Raw genomic sequence first — 21736 nt, 5'->3', positions numbered from 1 at the left:
AACAGATGTGCCAAAAACAGGACACGGACATCATTCAAAAATAAACCTGCGCCTTGGATTAATCTGATTTAAAGTAAATGACATTATCATTGTGGGGTCACGTCAAAACTACAGTTTCCATGGCAACAAAATGACTAGGACAGAGCTGGTGCATCTGTCCAACAAAGGCACAGATGTGAAGGCTGTGCCTAATGAAATGAATGAAATCATTTGGGTTGTTAATTGTTATAAAAAAAATAAAAAAAACTACTGTTTATTTCTTGCGAGTATTATAAATAAAGAGACGACAGCTGGACGCTAATACATGGGTAAGTAATTTAATGATGCTGATGAGATGGGGCAAAGATGGATATCTAAAATATCAAGCGATCAACTCCATGTACGAAGGACCAAACAAAAACTAGCCATTGTTTTCACATGCAGCTCTGGTGTGCCCAACGATGTTACATTTATTAGCATTTGGAAGTGGGAACATCCAAAAACAACAATGAAGAGATGTAAGTATGTTAAAAAGATTATTCTTCAAAATTTTGTAAAAAAAAAAAAAAACAAACAACAAAATAAGCCAAAGTAACGCATGATTCCTTAAGAGAACATTTAAAAAAAAAAATTATCTACTTAAAAATAATGAAGAAAATGGCCAAAAACAAACATTGGTGCTGAAGAAACCGATCAGTTGAGGGAGCACGTGAAGATAGGTTGCTGGTGTTGCCACGGTGATCACTAACACGGACAGCGTTTATCATCTTTGCAGATGCACAAGTAACGATCACGTGTGCCAGTATTCGGTCTACACAAGCTTTTAGGACCTAACAGTGTTCGGGAGTCCGGGGAAAACTTGTTTTGTCGTGAGTAACAGACATCGTGAGCTTTGAAAGAAGTCGAAGACAGACAGACAGGTTTCAGCTTAGTTTCCCTTCAGGACCTGGGCGGTGATTTCGATGCATATTGTGGGTTTTTTTTTTTGCGTTAGCTGTACCGCGTTTCTTGCAGACTGGCTTGAATTCCTTAAAACGAGAAGTCACGCTGAATTGCAGATTGAAAGTACAGTCGGTGGAACTGTCTCGCTGTTTTTTTTTTTGGTTGTTGGTTCGTAAAGAGACGCACAGAGCATTGGCACACCAGATGCTCAGCTAACAAACGACGACAGCAGCTGCGGTGCCACTAACCTCTCTCTTGAGACACGAGCGACAGAGGAAAATGCAACCACTTAAGGGAGACGATGGAAGGGCGAGAGGGAGACCGTTATGTCACTACGGTAACAGAGTCGCTCCTCCATAAAGTAAAACGGTAAGGTAGAGTGAGGAGAGGGTCGGGTTGCTTCAGTCATATGTTCCTCATAGCTGCCTCAAGAGGCTTCTCGGGGCGTCTTCATACGTTCCAGGAACATCGAGGAGTATGAAGCTCGAGAGGGGCTGACTGGTTCGGGTTTGAGAAGAGATGAAGGCTCTGCGTTTCTCCAGCCCAGGGTTCACTTTAAGATGATGTGGTAGCCATCATTTGTGTCATCTGGAGAGAATACAAAGCAGGGTTTAAAATAAACTTGCAATGATAAAGGTCAACAGGGCTTTACGGTAAATGTAGAAACAGATCAATAATAATCATTTATTACTGCCAAATACCTTTCATTGTGTCCAAAACAAAACATACTTCATCTTGGAAGTTCTGAATCATCTGTTAAGGGAAACAAAACAAAAGCGGTTTATTCTTGCACATACAATGACGCCTACTCTCTCTCAGTCTCTCTCTCTGAAGAGCAACCTTGGTAAATTCATAGCAGAAGGGACCACAGAGACGATCGTCTCACCTCGTCACTAACCAGCACGTGGATGCCGGTGGGACCCTGTTTGAAGATCTGGTTTATCTGTCTGGGTGAGATGTTGAAGAGCTGAGCGATCTTCTCTGTCAGCTCACCAGCTGTGAGCTCCTCCAGGTAAATGGCGTGATATACTGCAGGAAAAAAAGAACTTGAAATCAAAACGATGACAAGATCAGTACCTAGATATACACACACACACAACAATTTGGGAAATACGATTCAATTTATTGCAGCGAGTTTGATTCAAATGATGGCTCTGTCGCGTCTGTACAATGAATGTGAAGCTGAAGACAGCAGATGGTGTTCTTGGCATGAAGACTGGAAACCGTTCAGAGAAACATCCTGTTGTTCTTTGGAAATAAGCAACGGAGACCGTAGAGATGCTTCCGAAAATCTACTTCAATAAAAGGAGGTCTTCTGAGTGATATTTGCATTTCAAGAGGGGCAGAACGTCACCGTCCAAGCCTGAAGAAAGTGTGTCAGGTCAGGAGCCCTGCTGCGTTTTCTTTGACATCCGTGGAGTTAATACCTTCTACTGTGACATTCTGAGGCACATTCGATGTAAACGACCTGAACCGTGGCATGACATCACACGGATTCTCCAACATGACGCGCCCACTCACAGTGCTTGTGAAAAACACAAATTTCTCACGTTCAACAACACAATCGTTGCTCCCCGAACACCCCTTCCCGCCAGATTTGGCTCATTGCTACTTCTCGCTGTTCTCTAAACATGTGACACAAAAGACTCATCGATACACTGAACCACGAACATGTACTGACCAAAGAAAGTGTTGGCAGCAGCATCTCCGTTTTCGTGTTTTGGTTGCTGCTCTCGTGCCTGCTGAGACTCCTGGCAAACGTAGATGGTCAGCCTCGGACGTACAATCCTGCATCCACACACGGAAACAATAAAAATTAAAAATAAAAAAGCTCTCATCCCATTTTGATAATATCAGGTAAATAAATGATACATTCCAAGAGGTGATGAAACTGAATGAAACCCACCGTCCCTTCAGTGCATTGAAGAGTCTTATACCATCAGCTGGCCCGCAGATCTGAATCACATCCTCCCTGGTGAGCTTCAGCAGGTCTGCCCCTGGTACACAAAACACAACCTTTCTCTCAGCCTCCACTGATGAAATTGAATATAACAATAAAGAGTTTTTGTTCCGTTTACATCGACAGCAAAACAACTTCATAGATCCACATTACGGAGCAGTTGTCCTCACCGTCTCCCAGCAGGTCACCAATAGACGTCAGCAAGAATTCAGAGGACCTGGCAGGGAATCAGTGTCTTGCTAAAGGACACCTGAGCAGAGTGGACGCTCTGTGTCGTGAAGTGTTGCGACTTCAGCTCTCACTACGACACCTGGTGTCCTCCGATACCAGACGTCGTCTCTACCTCTGCTCACTTTTTGGCTTTTTCCCTCTCTTTAACCACAAGACCAAACTACACAACAATAAATGGGTGTTGAATTTGCAACAAGAGGTCGTTTTACCTGAGAAGTTGGTGAAGAGTCGACAGAAGGGTGAGAAGCGGTTTCTGAGAAGCCACTGTTGGGCATCTTGTGGTGTCGTTGTGGGCAACAAATTCTGAGGGAGGAAAAAAAAACACAAAACACAGAAAAGAGTCAAAAGTGCAAACGTCTCAAGGACGGTCAGAGTTCACTTTAAAAAGTGTGCCATCACTAGCATTTGCATGTGTCGTACACCTGTCAGAAGTATGGAAATACGTTTAAAATTAAACGGAGTCTTGAACAGACACCACAATAAATGCATAAAGATGATGTCAGATTTGACCACGCCTGCTTGATTTTGCGTTAACTGTGAGGGATTTTCAAAAGTCAGGGTGTTGCAATAAAGCAAAAACAATTGTCAAAAGTCTGTTTATTAGCAAATGGTAGTCTGCCTCAACTTTTCAACTGGCTGTGAAAAGGCTTAGGAGAACAGTGACTGAATCAATATGAATAAGCCTGAATCAATTAAACATTTATAATGTGGACAAAAATTATAAAATGTCATTCCTTCGTTTCTCATTTGATGCACATACGGCTGGTACTGGATATTTCTGATCAATATCAATATTAGAAAGTCAAAAACAAAATCGGTACGTGGTTATGAAACACTTCTGATGATACATGTCATGAAGGCAGGTTATATTACAGTTTAAACTTTATCGGTGCAGTGAAACAATGAACTTAACTCGGGCTGTCGTGTACTTGTGAGACTGAAACATATCAGGTCGACAGATCCCCAAATATACATCATGAAATACTCTCACGTCATGTGTCAAGGTTAAATAGCAGAAGCATTAAATCACTGCCTTCCAGTCTCATGAATTTAATAGCAGTTGATTAAATATTTCTGATCATTATTGAACGCTTTCATGCACACCTGAAGGCATGTAGGGCTGATTTTATATTTTCAGTGAGGAAGTAAAACTAATGACAAGCAGAGGTTTGACATAATGACGTCAGCTTTGCATTTTTTTTATTAATATGCAGAAGTCCGGCGAGGCAGCAGGTGGGCAGGCGGTAAAATAAATCCACAAAGAGAACAGGAACTTACGTCTACGACCTGAACGACAGGCTCAGGCTGGTGGTTCGGGGAATCATTTCTGGAAAGGATGATAAATGAACCGTGTTAGAGCCCAGGAGGAACCACGAAATCTACGTTAGGAAGTATCTGAAAATCATGCGCGTCCCTCACTAAATCAGACGTGTCCACTCGGTGGATTTTAGCGTAAAACATGAAACACTCATACCCTTCAGAAACAGGAAAGCTGTTGTGTGAGCTATTGAAGCCAGGAGACGGGGAGTTGCTGACATATGTGACCTCAGGCCAGGGAGAGCACTGCAAAACACCAACACTTGTGTTATTGTCGTATTTAAATAACCGCAGAAAGAAATTTCTGCCGCCAAACGTTACAAGATGCTGCTTTCCCTTGGACACTGTTTGTGTTTCAGTCTATCTGTTACCCACATGTGCTGCAGTACTGTTTTCATTTCCAAGTTTTAAATAAAAAATGTTATTGAATTTGAACTGAAACAAAAAAAAAAGCTGAATAACCACTTCAACAGAAATAGTCATCTATTTTGTTAGCTAATTAATCAAGAAAACATTCTGTGGTTACAGTAATGTGAGGATTTATTGCTTTTCTCCGACTATAATGTTGACAATTTAAGATATTTGGGTTTTAGACTGCTAGTTGGACAAAAACAAGCATTCTGAGGACCTCAACTCGGCCTCTGGGAACTGAAGTTGATTTGCATATTTTCAATATTTTTTTTTTTTTTTTTTTTTGTACATTTCACAGATTAATTGGTTAATCTAGAAAATAACTGACAAAATTAATAAATACTGAAAATAAGCACAAGTAGCAGCTCAAGCTGGAATAAAAGCCAACTTTGTCATTTTGACCCAGTGGCTAATACATCATTGTTTTTGCTCCAAGCCCTGGTTGGATATCGGAGTATATTCTTAGGCTGTGTGTCCTTTTGATAAACCTTCATGCCGATCACAGAATATACTAACCTCTGTTAGGATTGTGGTTTCGTAGGAGACCTGGTACTTTTCCTTTTCCTGCGGCGCCCTCTTCTCCATCTTCTCCCTATCTGTCTTCTGCTTTCTGTCGGCACCTTTAGGCTGAAACAGGTCGTGTGGAGGAAATTAAAGAGGTGGTCACAAACAACTCAACCAGAGGCAATGGAGAAAAAAAAAGGTTTGTATTGCAGTGCGTCAGATTTAAATGCAGTCTTTGCTCTTTTTCTTCTACCTTGAAGACTTTGACCTGGCAGGAGGCCGAGTGGATTTGATCTGTGTACTCTACATTCTCATTCTCCTTAAACGTGTCGATCTGGATGCGGAAAGGCACGCCCTTTTCTCCTCCGTGCTTTCGCATGGTGAATTCTGTGCTGATACAATGAACCTAGAGAGCAAAAGAACATGAAATCAACACGAGAATGAGGACATAACGGAGGTCAGTGAAACCAGTAAACCAACAGATCTCTGTAAAACTCTAGATTTAGTAGTTGGGAGTGGAACATTCAGTTTGTTAACAGGCTTAGCTCTACATTTCCTCCCATCACTGTCACTCCTTTTAATGAACAGAAGTAATTTAATAGAGAGAGAATGGTGAGTTACAACATGTGCAAAGGAAAGCATTGACCGTCATGCTACCTGGATAAAAACGGAGGTTCTTTTTGAAGGGTCCCAGAGGAACTCCACAGTGTTAAGCTGAGTAGGGTTAGCCCTGGGGTCGATTATGCCGACGGACATGGGGATATCTGCAATGGATCAATGCAAAACAAGCGGTTATCAGTGGAGTTCTTAATGTATGCAAACTTCTCCACAAAATCACTGTCAGGAATTTAAAATTCAGGTTAACAGTCAACATCCTGAGCTGTTTTTGCAGATTAGTTAGTGTTTCTTCTGCAAATAAGAAGAGACATATCTAAACAACAGAACTCTGGAAAAAGACAAAAGAAATTAACAAAACAGGGGAGATCTCCTGCCTCAACTTCACAGCATAAATTTGCATACGCCCCCTGTGTATTCTGTTGAAGCACCGTGGGTGGCCCCAAATTCTCAACCATTTTCTTTCAAGTATGTTTTACCATGTCACCACAGCTAAAAACTCAACAGTTGCAATTAACTCACTATCACTATTCTCATTCATGTTTTCAGATGCTACAAATTATATCCAGGTGCCAAAAAGCCGGCAGTTAAAAAAACACAAGTACAGAAAGTCACTGCTGTGGAGATGTTACATCGTCTCGTGTCATTGGTTTTGGGGTGAACTAGCAGGTTTCAGAGTTGCAGACTTCAAATCTTTGGTCTGAACTGGCGATAAGAACCAGAAAATCTGGAACCCTCAAAAGAATACCCGTCGTTTTGTGTTCAGTGCTCACCCAGGTCGAGGATGCGATCCCCGGGTCGGTTCCAGCGCCAGCCTTCCAGCTGTTGGTGCTCCGTGTACTGAAGTCGTCGGTCATGAAACACCACACGAATAATACTCTGAAATCAAGAGTTTTACAAATCATTGAAGGGAGGTCGAGGTGCTATTTATACCAACTTGCCCAGACAGACACTGACCTGTGTAAATACACTGCTCAAAAAAACTAAAGGGAACACTTAAACAACACAATGTAACTCCAAGTCAATCACACTTCTGGGAAATCAACCTGTCCAGTTAGGAATTAACACTGATTGTGAATCAATTTCACCTGCTGTTGTGCAAATGTAACAGACAACAGGTGGAAATGAGGCAATTAGCAAGACAACCCCTATAAAGGAACGGTTCTGCAGCTGGTGACCACAGACCATTTCTCTGTCCTCGTCCTTTCTGGCTGATTTTTGGTCACTTTTGCATTTTGCCAGTGCCTTCACCACCAGAGGTAGCATGAGGCGGTGTCTACAACCCACAGAAGTTGCTCAGGTAGTGCAGCTCATCCAGGATGGCACATCAATGCACGCTGTGGCAAGAAGGTTTGCTGTGTCTGTCAGCACAGTGTCAAGAGCACGGAGGAGATACCAGGAGACAGGCCAGTACACCACATGGAGGACAACAACCCAGCAGCGGGACCGCTATCTGCTCCTTTGTGTGAGGAGGAACAGGAGGAGCGCTGCCAGAGCCCTACAAAATGACCTCCAGCAGGCCACTAATGTGCATGTTTCAGCTCAAACTGTCAGAAACAGACTCCATGAGGGTGGTACGAGGACCCGACGTCCACAAGTGGGGCCTGTGCTTACAGCCCAACACCGTGCGGGGCGATCGGCATTTGCCAGAGAACACCAAGATTGGCAGCTTCTCCATTGGCGCCCTGTGCTCTTCACGGATGAGAGCAGGTTCACACTGAGCACATGTGACAGACGTGACGGAGTCTGGAGACGCCGTGGAGAACGTTCTGCTGCCTGCGACATCCTCCAGCGTGACCGGTTCGGCGGTGGGTCAGCGATGGTCTTGGGAGGGCCGCACAGCCCTCCATGTGCTAGCCAGAGGTACCCTGACTGCCATTAGGTACCGGGATGAGATCCTCAGACCCATTGGAAGACCATATGCTGGTGCAGTGGGCCCTGGGTTCCTTCTGATGCATGACAATGCTCGGCCTCATGTGGCTGGAGTGTGTCAACAGTTCCTGCATGATGAAGGCATTGATGCTATGGACCGGCCTGCCCGTTCCCCAGACCTGAATCCAATACAGCACATCTGGGACATCATGTCTCGTTCCATCCACCGACACCACGTCGCATGCTTTGATCCAGGTCTGGGAGGAGATCCCTCAGGAGAACATCCGTGGTCTCATCAGGAGCATGCCCAGGCGTTGTAGGGAGTGCATACAGGCACGTGGAGGCCACACACACACACACACACTACTGAGCCTCATTTTGACTTGTCTTGAGGAATTTCCACAGAAGTTGGATCAGCCTGTGATCTGATTTTTTCCACTTTTATTTTGAGTATGATTCTGAATCCAGACCTCCATGGGATAATGATTTTGATTTCCATTGATCATTCTTATGTTATTTTGTTCTCAACACATTCCACTATGTAATGAATAAAGATTTTCAACTGGAATATTTCATTCATTGAGATTGAGGATGTGTTGTTTAAGTGTTCCCTTTATTTTTTTGAGCAGTGTATATCGCAACATATAATCTTACCTTCACCATTTTTTCAGTGATTTCAGGAAGCTCCCCAATTTTCCGATTGTCAAGCATTCTAATTTCATAGGACTGCCCTGCAATGACAAGTCCACATCGCGAATTAATACAAGTTAACTCCTACAAGGTTGTCACAAAAAACCCGAACATTCACATTTAATACATACTGCGGTCATTCTAGTCACAACAATACAAAGTGTGTACATCCTTGTTTGCTCTGTTATTTCATTATGCGAGTCATAAATAAATAACAAACACTGCAGTGATAGTATTCACAATTTTTGTGTGACAGTAGAAAAATGTGTCCAAATGACTCACATTTTAGGTGGAAAACAGTTTTAAACAGCCAGAAAAGAATGTTTCAAATTCACACTGTGCAGACCGTATTGCAGAATATTTCCATAGTGATTTTCCTCTGCAGCTGAATTTGCTTTCAGTGGCTTATGACTTGGTGCTCTTCTATCTCAATTATTTAAACAAAGGACACTGTGGTCGGGATCCTGATGCTGACCTTGGTTGAGGTAGGTGAGTGTTTCATCATGCAGTTTAACGGCTGGCGAGGTAGCTGCGCACAGAACATACTGAAAGGGAAGGATCTTGTTGTCGCTGTCTGGAGGCAGGTTGGACTCCTCCTGTTTGAAGATGGGGAGGGCAAGTACATCACTGGAGAACAGAGACGGAGGAAGAACAGTCAGTAAAGCTGCCAAAAAAAAACCGTATCACCTTCAATCCTTTTAATGAAACAAATCCACTCTTAATATTGAATTGTTAGTACTGACAGACTTTCATAATGATAAAAGTAACGTGAAATCAGATGTAGAGCTTAACACTACCTACAGTCACCAGCAGACGACACTTGAGGCTGAATAGTGAGTTCTCGTGTTCTCTGGCTTTGCAGTTCATAAACTCTAATGGAGGCAACACTACCAAATACCAAGGTATCCAATCAGTACGTCATTGCTCCTCACAACACAAGAATTTCTGCACCAAGCAGACACTTTTCAGAGCATTTAACGAGCCAGCAAAGGACACACAGAGCGGGGTCTTTCTCCAGCAAAGTAAAGTGCTTGAGGCAGCAAAATCTAAATGGATTTCACACAATTTCCATCACGCAAAAGTGAGCAGAAGCTTAGTAAAACAAAATAAATACTTTGTTTGAACTCTCCACAACAAATGAAAAACCACAGATGTGTGCAGATCATCACACTATTGGATTAGAGATATACTGCAGAGTCACAGTATAAATTGAATGCCTCAGTCAAGTAGTGCAACATCTCCACTTTATCTGTATGTGGATGCTATCGCTCAGCACAGGACCTCACATGTCCAGGTGTTTCTTCAAAGGGTGAAGAAATTTCTCTGGTCAAACTGCCCACTGATGTGGACACAAAGCGTAGCACTCAGAAAATGTGACACACTGTACACAATAGGTATGTTTGAGCACTAATCTTCTAAATATATCAGACCCATGCCTAATCCTTTCTTAAATAAAGTTCTGACTACAGACTACAAAGCAAGATGAACATTTATAAAATCACACCGTTAAAGCTCTGGGTCAAGTAAAAAAAACCAAACACTGCTGACATTCAGGCTGAAACAGGTGATAACAGTTTCACTAAATTTAGAAAGATAGCATCACTTTGAGGCGTTACTACCGTCGCTGTTTACATTTACAATCATACACTCCAAATGAAAAATATATACTTTTTTTTTTTTCCCAGTAGTTTTCATAAAGTCACCAATCATGGAAGATATGTCAACCTGTAGCAGCAGCATTCAGTTCCAACAGCACACCGAAGGACAGAGGGCTTGATCTGCCCAAAACTCCTACTGTACCTCATGCTGTACGCCCCGGCACCAAGCTCCTGGCCAATGCCGGAGAGACTGGCATCAAAGTCCTGGACCAGTCCGGACTCGATCACTTCATCAGTGAGAGGCAGTTTCAGAGCCCACGCCATGGTTGCGATGCGGAGATGTTACGGAGTGCAGTTCCGGTTTAAAAGTCGAGGTAACTTTTACCCGTTTCTCACAACCTGCCGAAATGTAAAGAGGTGAAGGTGAAATCATTTGTTAGGTGTGGCTCCGACGCTAAAAACAAACAAACAAACAAACAAACAAACAAACAAACAAACAAAAACGTGCAAATAAAGCAGCATTCGGTTGTTTAGAGGCGGAAAATACCCATTAAAAAAAAAAAAAGGAGTCAAGATGATGGTAAAAGCAGTTTGTGTAATTGTCAGTAACAGGCGATCATGCTGAACAAATAAAAAAAAAAAGAGCTTCAGAGGTTTGACGGTAGTTCAAACACACGTTTTATACACAACCGCGCACTGATGCGGTCACATCCAAACAGTACGCGACAGTATTTTAACTCTCTGCTCTTTTTTTAATTATTATTATTCTGTCGAGTAGTGTTATCAAATTGGAGCTATAAAGCTTACCTTTCGGTGAAAGAAAAAAAAAAAAAGTGCAGCTATTTGCCAACACTGCAAGCGTTTCATGCCATCATGTCGCGCTCCTTCGTCCGAGCACTAAAATACAGTAAACATGTCGAGGTAACAACTTAGCTTCGGAGCCTGCCAGTTGACTTAGCTCGCTTTTGGCTGTTCACCGGACCGGTTTGTTGCTGGCAAGCACATATAAAGATGTCAAAATGATCTCAAACTCTTAAATATGTGTAATATTATGTGTCGCTTTTGTTTGTTTATCTAGCATCGTCGGGAAAATGAGCTGCCGTAACTTCCGGTTCGATTTCTTCTTCGTCGGTGCCAGCAAAGAACGTCGGGGCTCATTACCGCCACCCATCGCTGAGTTTATTCCTGTTATACCCCTTTAAGTTTTTCCATGTAGTTCACTGGTCATTTTGAACGACTGGCCAAAATGTCTAAATCAAAAATATAGCGACAAACAACAAGTAGTGATTAATAAAGACGGGCTTTATTTGATTTATCTGACAGAAAATGACCAAAAAAAAAAAAAAACATTAAACTTTTCTTTTTCCCCATGTCTCTAAAAACAGAACTTCTATGTGCTTTGCAGAGTCAAATGAATAATAGCTTACATTGTATTCATCTAATTTAGCTTATTTGTTTTTCTCTGTTGGATAATTTAGTATATAAAACAATATCATAAATTGTCTTCCTACATTGAACATGAAGGTAAACACATGTTAAAGCAAGACTTTTGTAACATTAATTATCTTTATAGCTAGGTGTATGTCCACTGCAGTATAGGCTTACTGTCATTTAAAAGGCAAACATGAGGGAGCATAAAACGCACCATTTAACATATAATTCTCAAACTCAGACATATTTTAAAGATGTAATTAATGCATATTGGCTTTTATATTCTGCAGTATTTTACATTTCATCTGCTTAAAAAGTAAACTATCTTGATAATAGATGTTGCTTGTAAAGTTGATTGCAATTTTGCCAGTACTGCTATATTTCGCAAAGCTTCTTACTGTTCATGACGTTAAAATACATAAATTCCATTCTCCCACAAACATAAATGAAACCTGTACATAAACCTTTCATAACTCTTTCACTTCCCCTGCTGTCACTAAAGTGCAAAGAATTCTTGAAATATTGGCAGAACTGCCACAGTATTGTTCCTACAAAAAATAAACTTCATACTGCATTCGCAAACTGTCTTCTAACTCGTTCAGAATGGAAGTCAGGACAGTAATTTACAAACACTTTTCCTTTGCTTAACAGTTAATTCAATTTTTAAAAAATGCATTAATCAATTTGATTAATTTTAGGCTTAATAAGAGAATCAAAAAATCTGGCACTGGTGTTTCAGGCATTATGATTTCAAAATAGGCCAATTAAGCTCCTATTTTGCAAATTCATTTTATCTAACTAAAGATGAAAAGCTGCAGCAGAAGCATTGTGAGGCTATTAAGTAAACTGTCAAAAAAAAAAAAAAAAATACTCTCAGAGTATTATGAGCACATAAAAACAAAGTGTAGAAACAAGACAGACTGTGGTGAATTCACACACGTGTTTACCCACATGGACATTGTGAGTATTTCCAGTCACTCACAAACAAACCAAGCTTTATAAAACAAAAATAAGTATACAAAATGTGGCACAATAGACAACAAGCTCAAACTACGACTTCATTCTGATAAGAATCTGTCGTCTGTGGAACATCAGAAATGACTCTCTATGGACGCCTAACGGTGCGACACATTTCACACAACTGGATCAAAGTATTAAAGTCAAATAAGAGGAAGTGACGACAGATTTTATGCTTGTATTTGTGATTATCAGTTAAGAAATATCAAAATGATTGTCCCAAAACACTTGTGGCAGAGTCGGGAGTCCATTGAGAGTAAAAGTAATTTTTGAAGTTCCTTAGACAAAAAAAAAAAGGATATTTATGGCCTTCTTAAGAGTCTATAGAGTCTTGTGTCACATTAATGTTTGTGGAGCTGCTCATGCAGGACAAATACAATATAATTTTTTTTTTGTATTATTAAAAGGGCAGCTATAGCTTTCAAAGCATATTATTCAAACATCAGCCCAATGTCAGCCAGTCTCCAAGTGACACACGTGACTAAAATCAATGTGACTTAAAGCACAACCACTTCAAATAAGTCAGAGGTGAAGCCTATAAAACCACTTGTATAAAAGTTAAAATGTGTTTAAACATGACATTATCATCACTGTATTATCATCACTGTTAATGATAAGAGGACCATGCAGTTTGACTTGGTACACACCACACTGAAGTAGTGTTCACTCAGAACACAACTAGTATTCATTTTTAGTACTCTTTCATAAGTATTTTTCTCAAAAAGTTCATGTTCTTTTGACCTTGATGGAGTCATATTTACAACACAATCCACATCTGTGCTGCCGCATTATGTGTTCAAATTCCCAAAAGGACCAAAGATCAAAAGAGAGCTCTCCCAGAATGAGGTCATCTCTAAACCTGGAAGACGTTGATTTTGCTTGTGTTTTTCAGCGTCTGTCGCCGGTTGCAGAACCAAACTCTTACAACCTCTCTGTCATAGTTTAGCTCCCGTGCAATCTCCGTGATCTCCTGGCCCGTCGGCAGAGCGTTCTTCTCAAAGTAGGAGTTTAGGACTTCTATCGCCTGCGGTGTGAAACTTGTGCGCCGCTTGCGTTTTTTGGAAGGTTCCCCGCCGACAAACTCCATCAGATTCTGCTGGCCTTTCTGGTTCCAGTGCTCTGCTTCAGCCAGCCACTTCTCCAGCACCGGCTTCAGCTTCTGAGCGCTCTTTGGGGTGATATCCAGCTTTTCAAACCTATTGTAAAAAATAAAGTTTACTCTAAATGTATTCATAAGAGCAGTGTATATACTGTCGCTCCATTATACAAATGAGAAATTAACTCGATTGCATCCCACACTGACTCGATTTGCAGGAAAATCTGCAGAAAGAAAAATGGCTAAAACCGACCTGTTTTACTTGCATACCTCCAGATACCAACAACTAACAAAAGTTGAATTTTGACAATTTATTCTCAGGGCACCATGAATGTATGTTACATATTTTGTGGCTCTTTATGGATATTTCCATCCACTGCACGGTTAAAAATAATATGAAACCATTTGGACAATTCTTAACATGTATGTTCACAGGTTAGCCAAATCCAAGATCTTAAATGTCAATATAATGAATGGTGTTCTCAAGGTGCCTTAACCACCCACCTTAAAACTAATTGAAGGATTTAATACCACAATCTCACACTGAGGATGAATCCAGGTCAGAGTAAAAGCATGCATTGGTGCCTTACCAACATTTATGTTACAATACTGAAAAGATAGCAATTTGTGTGGATATACTGTAAATTATTTAAATGTGCGCACAAATAAACCTTTTCCACAGCGGACATATCAAAGCAGGAAAAGCACATGTTTAATTCATAACAATAATGATGGCTGTGTTCCCATTTAGATGGTTTGATATTATACATGTTGTCTCACTGGGGAAGCTTTCTTTGCTCCTTAATGGAACAGAGCCATCGTTAATGTGCTTTTCCTGGTGTGATGAATCAAAATGTCCGCCGTATACACTCTGTTACTGATGCATCACTGGCACTTTATTCAGTGAAATAAATTTGTATTTCTACAGTTACTACTTTACTGGAGAAAGTAAATATTGATCACTAATCACACAGATTCATATGGAAGGCAACACAAACAGGGAAGTATCTTACCTGCAAATGGCAGACTGGCTGTAGGCCGGACCCTCAGTCGCAGTCAGAGCCTGCCCTACTTGTGTCTGAGTAAGCCCCAAGGACAGCCGACGGATCTTGAAAGTCTTGGCAAACTCTCGAATTTCCTCCAGATTAATGCCCTCCTCGCTGCTGACCGCCTGCTGGGGCTCTAAAAATCGAGAAGAATCTGGTTAAAAATATCTACCTACTTAAAACGGGGCCCGTGCTCAGATAGGAGGAGCAGGTGTACGTACTGCTGACAAGCTGGCCCACTTTAGCTATGTCTCCACAGGTGATGGGCACCGTGGAGGAGAGCGTGGTGGCCGTCTTCAGTACAGATGGCTGCGGGGCAATGACAACTGGTGACTGAGTGACAGTGGTTACTGAAGCCTGGGAGGGAACAGATAATATTCTTGGATGTAACCTGTGGAAAAGACTGTCTCTTAACCGAGTCTATTCAGCGATCATACATGCTATTTTTGTTTTAGATTTATCGTGCAAATGCAGCAGTTATTTATTATCCTCAAAAAGACTTCAAACTGATCCTCGTCCTGCTACCTGTGTGCAGGGTTTGGCGAGCGTTGGCGTAGCAACAGTTTTAGGCAGAACTGCAGCAGAGGTTGCGACTGCAGTGTGTCCATTTCCCACAGTGGCAATGATCTGTCCCTGGGTGTTGAAAAGCAGCTGTGGGGTGACGGTCTGGACCTGGAGACCCTGCAGGGGGAGGGTGGAAGTCGCACCACCTCCAGCCAGAGAGGCGGGGTTTACGAACAGCGGCAGGGTCCCTATGACCTGTAAACATGAAATAATCCATTAAATATAGTTTTGACTCAAACACAGCCGCTTACAGGATATTTATCAACCTGACATGGGAGCGTTTTTGCCGCTGTGAAATGATTTGATCCTATTAGCAGTTCACTCGGGATGAAATATGTCTTTCACGATTAAACACTACACAACTCCAATCATGGAGAGATTCAGTAAAGCGGACAATTGGTTGTCATAGGAATTGGCTCATGCTCGCTGCCTTGAAACTGATGACTGATGTTAACCTGGATGATGGAGCCTGTTTGCCACAAAACGGAAATGTCTCAAAATCAAAATCACTGAAGATGAATTTTGATTGTCCAAGAAATCTGTGTGATTAGTGATTAATATGCATATGAATTCATGAATATGAATATGATTTATATGAATAAAAAAGTTTTTAAACAAAGTGAACCCCACTGAGAAAGACACAATCTGTGAATCACATATTCCTTATGTTTTTCCTAATTTTGTATTAAGTCTGTTATGTGTTGTAGTCTTCAAGTTGTCAACAAGGGAAATGGTTTATTGGTGGTATTTTTTTTTAATTGTATTTAAGGCGTTTTGTCTTCAGCTGAAAATATCAGGTAGAGAGAGGTGGCAGATATGAGGAGCACAAGATCATAATTCAAATCCAAACTCGCAGACATCACGTTACATTATATTAACAGTATTTTATGGCACCCACCTGTCCCTGTGCGTTTGTGATGATCTGGCTGGTGAGGCCGGCCATGCTGGACATGGCACTGCTGATGATGGGAGTGGATGTGAGGGAGCTGAGGGAGCTGAGGAAGTGCGGCTGCGCTCCCAAAGAAGCAGCATTGATCTGAGGAGAATCACAACATGTTCATGGAGAATAGGAAAATAAAACAATCAATCGCAAAGCCAACCACAAACGGACAAAGATCCTTGAAGAGTCATTCTTACTATCGCAGGGTTGATGGACAGTCCTGCTGCCTGCAGCGCCGCCATCGGTATGCTGGACTGGGAGACGGTGGTGGACGCGGACGTGGCCTGGGCTGCTGCCACCTGAGCAGCAGTGACCTGTGCATTGGTGACCTGCATTGGCTGAGTCGTGACCTGCTGCACTGCAGCCTGCAGCTGCTGTATGGACGTCGCTTGAGGCTGGAACACCGTCTGCGCATTCGTCTGCAGCTGCGGCTGGATCGAGTTCAGGACTGTTGCAGCTGAATAAGAGAGGATGCAACACAAGATGTTAATGTTCTGTAATGTTCTTCATTTTAAGGAAAGCTGACAAAAATATAAGTCTGCAGCTACGAATGCTAGCAGCTACTATACTACACTAACTAGCTCACAATAAATACTCTATCACACCGAAGCTCAGCTGGTATGACGTGTAACATATTCAACATGTTAGTTTGGCATGTAAGCATGCTAACATTTGCTAATAAGCACCAAAAGTATTGGAGACTGGTGGAAAATTTGACCTTTTGTAGTCAGATATCATCAGTGTTATTAAAATGAACTCTGAGGGGGATGTGAACGAGTTTTATGACCATCCATTCATTAGGTGTTGAGACATTTCACTTTGAACTCCATCGTACGAAATGTCAACCTCATCATGGCATGAGAAGACAAAACAGATGATACCAAAGTCAGCAGGGATCATCCTCTGTGGAGCATAAATATTTGTACAAAAGGTCAAAGGACTCCCGTGATACTGGTTGAGATATTTGAGTCCGGGCCGCGGATAGAGAGAATCACTCATACACCAAAAGCGCTACCATGTAGACTATAAAAATAGTTTTTGAAAAAAAAATTGGTAGCAGGCTTTGTGTAAGACGTCAATAGCCTGTGAAGATAATCATGTTGATTGATTGATTTACTGATATTATTCTACCATAATAACAAAAAATAAATAGACTCCATGAGCTCAATGTAAAAATGTTCAGAAATTGTCACAGATAACAAAAAAAAAGCAAATGTGCTTATTACCATTGTGGAAGACGGGACAAGAATAATCTTCAGTAAATGAAAAGAACTTAAAAACTCATAAATACAAAATATAAACAATATACAACAAAGACACTACATACACAACACAGTAAGAGAAACGAGAGATGACGTTAAGAAAACTGTTGTGTTTCGTCTCTCTGCTGTGATCAAAGCGAATTTAAACACATTCTGGACATGCGGACTGTGTTTTACCTTGAAGTCCAGCAAACGGAAGTTTGAGGAAGTTTCCGGCTGCATTCGCGAGGCCGGGGAGAGTCGCCACATTGGTGGTAGGAAGAGTGAGAACAGCCAGGCCGCCCTGGCCGCCGATGGAGCCCGCCATGCTGAGGGGGATGAGCAGCGGCTGGCCCAGCGACCCGGTCTGGGCCATCATACCGGTCATTAACGTGGCCAGACTCTCCTGGGTCAGCACCTAGTGCAGCATAATGTAGAACAAAAAAAAAGAGTTTTCCTTCAACAGATATGCCTAGTGTGGCGGCAGAAGGCTGATTTCTGCCTCTGGGATTTATCCTGGTAGTTTTACATGAACCGTTTTCCTGGACTAAAGCAGAAATACTTTTGCTACTGTACAATATGTGCACTCAAATAGTCTGCTGTTGGGTTTTTACCACATTTGGGGTTTTATTCTTTGCAGCTGGAAAATGTTGTATCAACAACTTCTACCGCCTCGGGCCGTGTATTCAGGTGTTTCGGATCAACTCTGCTCATTTTCAGCACATCCAAAGTGCAGACTGGACAACTACCTCAATCTGAAACTACAGTAAATCACCTATTGCAGCCTGAGGGTGACATTGGTGGCAATAATCTTTCTGGTACAGGAATATTGGACCAGAAAAAATATGCAAACAGCAAGAAATGCAAATAGGGACCTACCAAAACTTTAGTATATGTTTGCACCCACTAATTTTCTTCATTTCACTGACAATTCCTGCACTTGAAAGACCATCGTTAAGTCAGGAAAAACCAAACTACTGACCACAACTGTCTTTCCCTGATGCGTCGAGATGGATATGGAAAGTGTAGTGAGTTTGTACCTGTGGACAGCCTTGCACAGTGATGGGCATGGCAGCCTGGGGCTGCGTCAGGGACACGCTGATGGGAACAGCAGGAGTCAATGTTTGGACAGCAGACGCCGGAGCCGCTACAGAAACCACCTGCTGCTCACCCAGCACTGCAGGAGGAGGGCAAGGCCTGGTTCTTACTGACATTTAAAGTTGTTGTTTTTTTCCACAGCTGTCATCAACAGTTCACTACAACAGGTCAGTGTATGTGTAAGACATGAGCGATGCAGCATCATCATCATCATCATCATCATCATCATCCAGCATGATTTACCTGCTCCCCCAGCGCTCTGGGTCACCGTGACGCTGGCATCAGGCTGCTCTGTGGCCCGAGCCTCTCCCTCCTCAGCTTTGCCTTCACTGTTCCCATCGGGTGCCGATGATGGCAGTGATGCGTCCACTTCAACTTCCAGCACACGAATAGTCTCATGGCCGGACATCACAATGACCTGCAGGGATCAGGAATAAAATCGGAGGTGCAAAAATGAGCTGTAGAAAAATGTCTTCGTCTTTTGTTTGAGGTTGTATCAATAATTATCCGATTAGTACACTTAGAAAGAATATGCTAAAAAGGTCTCACTTGATCTAGCACCACAGGAGTTACAAAAAAAAAGCCTGACTTTTTAGTAGTTCTTAGCAATTCCCTTTCTTACAACATGTAGTAAACCCGATATTGACTCATGGTATGCAATAATGAAAGACCTAATGAAGAGGCAGCAAGGCAACCTGGGCTGGAGGACAAGGTGCAGAGAGACAAATGCAGGAAGAGAGAGGAGGATGCATACCTGATTGTCTGTGGCAGGGAATTTCAAAGTGCAGGATTTAAATGGCTGAAAAAAGACTTCTGCAGTCAGACAGTGAATGGCTAAGGAGAACAGAGAAGCCGAGCACATGTTAGGACACAATGACCCAAAACAAAACAAACAAAACAAAACAAACAAAACAAAACAAAACAAACAAAAATGAAAAGAGCATGAGTACACCGAAACAAATGAGAAGAACATCAGCCAACAAAGAAGCTCAAGCAATGCTTCCTCCCGAGCTCGCCTGATCTGTGGAGATCATTGCTTTCGTTTGCTGACTATGTCGACACAGAATGTTACTACAGAGAAAAAAAAACACAATTAATTATTAAGCATGGCAGTTTAAAGGTCTGTAACCCTCACAAGCACAGAGTAGCAGGTATTATTAGGCGATAAAACACCCCCCCACACCAAAAAAAAAAAAAAAAAAAAAAAAAAAGTGGCTCCTGATCTGAATGGGCTGCTGTGTGGCAGTTAATCGTTCCATTATGATGAGGTATGTCAACATGGAGGGTGACAGGAGCAGCACAGAAGGCAACACAAGCGATGGGGGTCTGGCTCTGCTCTCTGGTTCGGGCTGGAAGAGGAGGTCCCTGTCACTAACAGGTGAGTGTTACCTGCTCGTTGACAGTGAGTGGGGCATCTTTGGCAGGCAAATCCTGGGAGTTCATGGCTGGCTGCACCACCACAGTCACTGCCTTCCTGGCATCCTGAGTAAACAAACACTGATTAAACAAACTCCCTTAAATATGCTCTGTTGACATTTCAGGAATAAAATATACGTCAAGTTTGTTTATGGTGCCCCCGTAAACTCATTGTAGAAATGCTGGGGGAAAGAACCCCACATGCAGTGGACAGTTGTTTGTTTTGTTTTTTTAAATTCGTGGCTATTTCAGTCATTGCCGGACCAGACCAGATTTGGAGGGGCCTATAAACAGGCCATAGTGTGTTGCAACTTAAGCTGCAGAAAACGTGACCAAACACTGCTGATCGTGGACATGAAGTGGTTACAAATTCATCACGGGTTAGAAAACAGGCTCGAGTCGCCGCGTTTGCTGCTGCAATGTCCCGGTAGAAACGAGGATCTGTCAAAAAAAAAACTTCAGCGGGTGTTGATGGGCTCCCCACCCCCATCCTGCCCAATAAAAGTCTCGCCGCGTCGGCCACTTTTAAGGACAAGCGGCAAGCGCCGAGCGCAGGCGACACAAATCATCTCGACCCGAGCCTCGAGACCGAAAATTATGTATTTCCCTCTCTTTATCATAAATATATAAATTATGCTAATTACGAACATTGCATATTAACCAAAAGTCATTTCCTCTCGCCATTTCGCTGCCGTGCGCGAAGAGCGAGCTCGAACACAGTCCGGTTATTATATTCAACTTACCGCGTAAATGCAGCTTATTTTCTGTAATCCCCGGCTCTTAAAAAGGTCCTTGTCACAGTTTGTTTCAGTCACACATAATTAAAAATTCATCTCAGCTCCCAGACAGGCGCTGTGCCTGCACACAAAAGAGGTATTTGCATTGATAAGGAGGGTTGCAATGTTAGGATCTCCTCTCTCTTAATATTTAATGACGATGCCCTTTCTGCAACAGTTCAGATTGTCAAAAATCCTCGAGGTGTCTCACAGAATCCTATTTGAGCAGTAAAGTCGGGCAAAATTGCCACAAAATTGGCCTTTGGCACTACGTCATGAACATAATTTATGCAAGAAAAAATCTTGCATTGAAAAATGTCTGCCTCGACTTGAGAGGAGCCATGGTTCTCTTAAAGGGGAAGTAGCTCACCGAGCGGCGGAGCATTGTGACACACTGAGGGGATCAAACAGAGCCGCTGCAACTGTTTCCAACACTGCTGCTTGTGTAACACATAATATCTTTGAGAAACGCTGTTTATTTCTATGAATTAGTAAAAAAAAAAAAAAGTAAAAAATAATATAGGGGGATTTCCCAATGTACTTGCAGAATAGCTTTTATGCACGGTGGCTTGATGTTGTTGTGAGTAGTGGAAGAAGTAATTCAGATATTTACAGAAGAGAAAGTACTAACAGCAATGTAGAGATACTAAATTTCAAGTAAGTCCTGCGTAAGTAAAAGTACAAAAGTATTATCTGAAAAATGTGGTCAAATATCATTCAATTATTTACAGTGAAGCATCAGTATGTGAGCAGCGTGTTACTGTTGCAGCTGCTGTAGGGGGAGCTCGTTTGAACTACATTATATACAGTTGTATATGCAGTGTACAAAGACAGCAGATAAATCTGAAGGGTGCCTCAGATTTCTTCAACTCATCTGACGGAGAGGAAGAAAAAAAACAAAAGTTCTGATCCACAAATCTCGTTTTGGTTTCTGTACTTTTTTCCACTAATATTTGATTTTTGCAGCGATGTTGGGTCTTTTGAACATTTAT

General features: G+C 42.0%; 2 protein-coding genes across 6 annotated transcripts; both read right to left on the bottom strand.

Annotated features, from left to right (window-relative positions):
• Positions 1-301: 301 nt before the first annotated feature.
• On the bottom strand, positions 302-11215 carry tfcp2 (transcription factor CP2). Of its 2 annotated transcripts, XM_069140233.1 has the most exons (16): positions 10927-11215; positions 10322-10518; positions 8997-9148; positions 8486-8562; positions 6733-6838; positions 6002-6108; positions 5598-5750; positions 5357-5467; positions 4587-4675; positions 4391-4439; positions 3322-3415; positions 2828-2918; positions 2603-2709; positions 1808-1950; positions 1623-1674; positions 302-1509 (listed from the first exon to the last, which is right to left on the bottom strand). In XM_069140233.1, exons 2-16 carry the CDS (start codon positions 10441-10443, stop codon positions 1472-1474), a joined length of 1491 nt encoding a protein of 496 aa, XP_068996334.1. In that variant the 5' UTR covers positions 10444-10518; positions 10927-11215; the 3' UTR covers positions 302-1471. The 2 variants fall into 2 exon arrangements, with proteins under 2 accessions (XP_068996334.1, XP_068996335.1); XM_069140234.1 differs by lacking the exons at positions 302-1509; positions 1623-1674 and having other exon boundaries at positions 1814-1967.
• Positions 11216-11400: 185 nt separating this feature from the next.
• Positions 11401-21017, bottom strand: pou6f1 (POU class 6 homeobox 1). Of its 4 annotated transcripts, XM_069141044.1 has the most exons (11): positions 20712-21017; positions 19942-20034; positions 18796-18970; positions 18495-18631; positions 17653-17872; positions 16411-16670; positions 16172-16309; positions 15235-15468; positions 14931-15066; positions 14677-14845; positions 11401-13763 (listed from the first exon to the last, which is right to left on the bottom strand). In XM_069141044.1, exons 2-11 carry the CDS (start codon positions 19993-19995, stop codon positions 13421-13423), a joined length of 1866 nt encoding a protein of 621 aa, XP_068997145.1. In that variant the 5' UTR covers positions 19996-20034; positions 20712-21017; the 3' UTR covers positions 11401-13420. The 4 variants fall into 4 exon arrangements, with proteins under 4 accessions (XP_068997145.1, XP_068997143.1, XP_068997144.1 ...); XM_069141042.1 differs by lacking the exons at positions 19942-20034; positions 20712-21017 and adding an exon at positions 19307-19907; XM_069141043.1 differs by lacking the exons at positions 19942-20034; positions 20712-21017 and adding an exon at positions 19307-19907 and having other exon boundaries at positions 14931-15018.
• Between the last annotated feature and the right edge of the window lie 719 nt (positions 21018-21736).

Source organism: Embiotoca jacksoni, unplaced genomic scaffold (assembly GCF_022577435.1).
Source record: "Embiotoca jacksoni isolate LCO1_2020_lvr unplaced genomic scaffold, fEmbJac1.0.p SCAF_9, whole genome shotgun sequence".
NCBI lineage: Eukaryota > Metazoa > Chordata > Actinopteri > Embiotocidae > Embiotoca > Embiotoca jacksoni.
The sequence above is the reverse complement of the archived record's forward strand: the minus strand, read 5'-3'. Positions and strand labels throughout refer to the sequence as shown.

Bases quoted from the DNA above. Each gene is read 5' to 3' on its own strand.
- tfcp2 (XM_069140233.1), bottom strand. From the start codon at position 10,443: ATGGCGTGGGCTCTGAAACTGCCTCTCACTGATGAAGTGATCGAGTCC. The intron at 9,149-10,321 runs GTACAGTAGGAG...TCTGTTCTCCAG, and splicing joins GCCGGGGCGTACAGCATGAG to TGATGTACTTGCCCTCCCCA. The intron at 1,675-1,807 runs GTGAGACGATCG...TTCCCTTAACAG, and splicing joins ACGTGCTGGTTAGTGACGAG to ATGATTCAGAACTTCCAAGA.
- pou6f1 (XM_069141042.1), bottom strand. From the start codon at position 19,525: ATGTTCTTCTCATTTGTTTCGGTGTACTCATGCTCTTTTCATTTTTGT. The intron at 16,310-16,410 runs GTAAGAATGACT...GATTCTCCTCAG, and splicing joins TGTCCATCAACCCTGCGATA to ATCAATGCTGCTTCTTTGGG. The intron at 15,469-16,171 runs GTGGGTGCCATA...TCATGTTTACAG, and splicing joins TCACAAACGCACAGGGACAG to GTCATAGGGACCCTGCCGCT.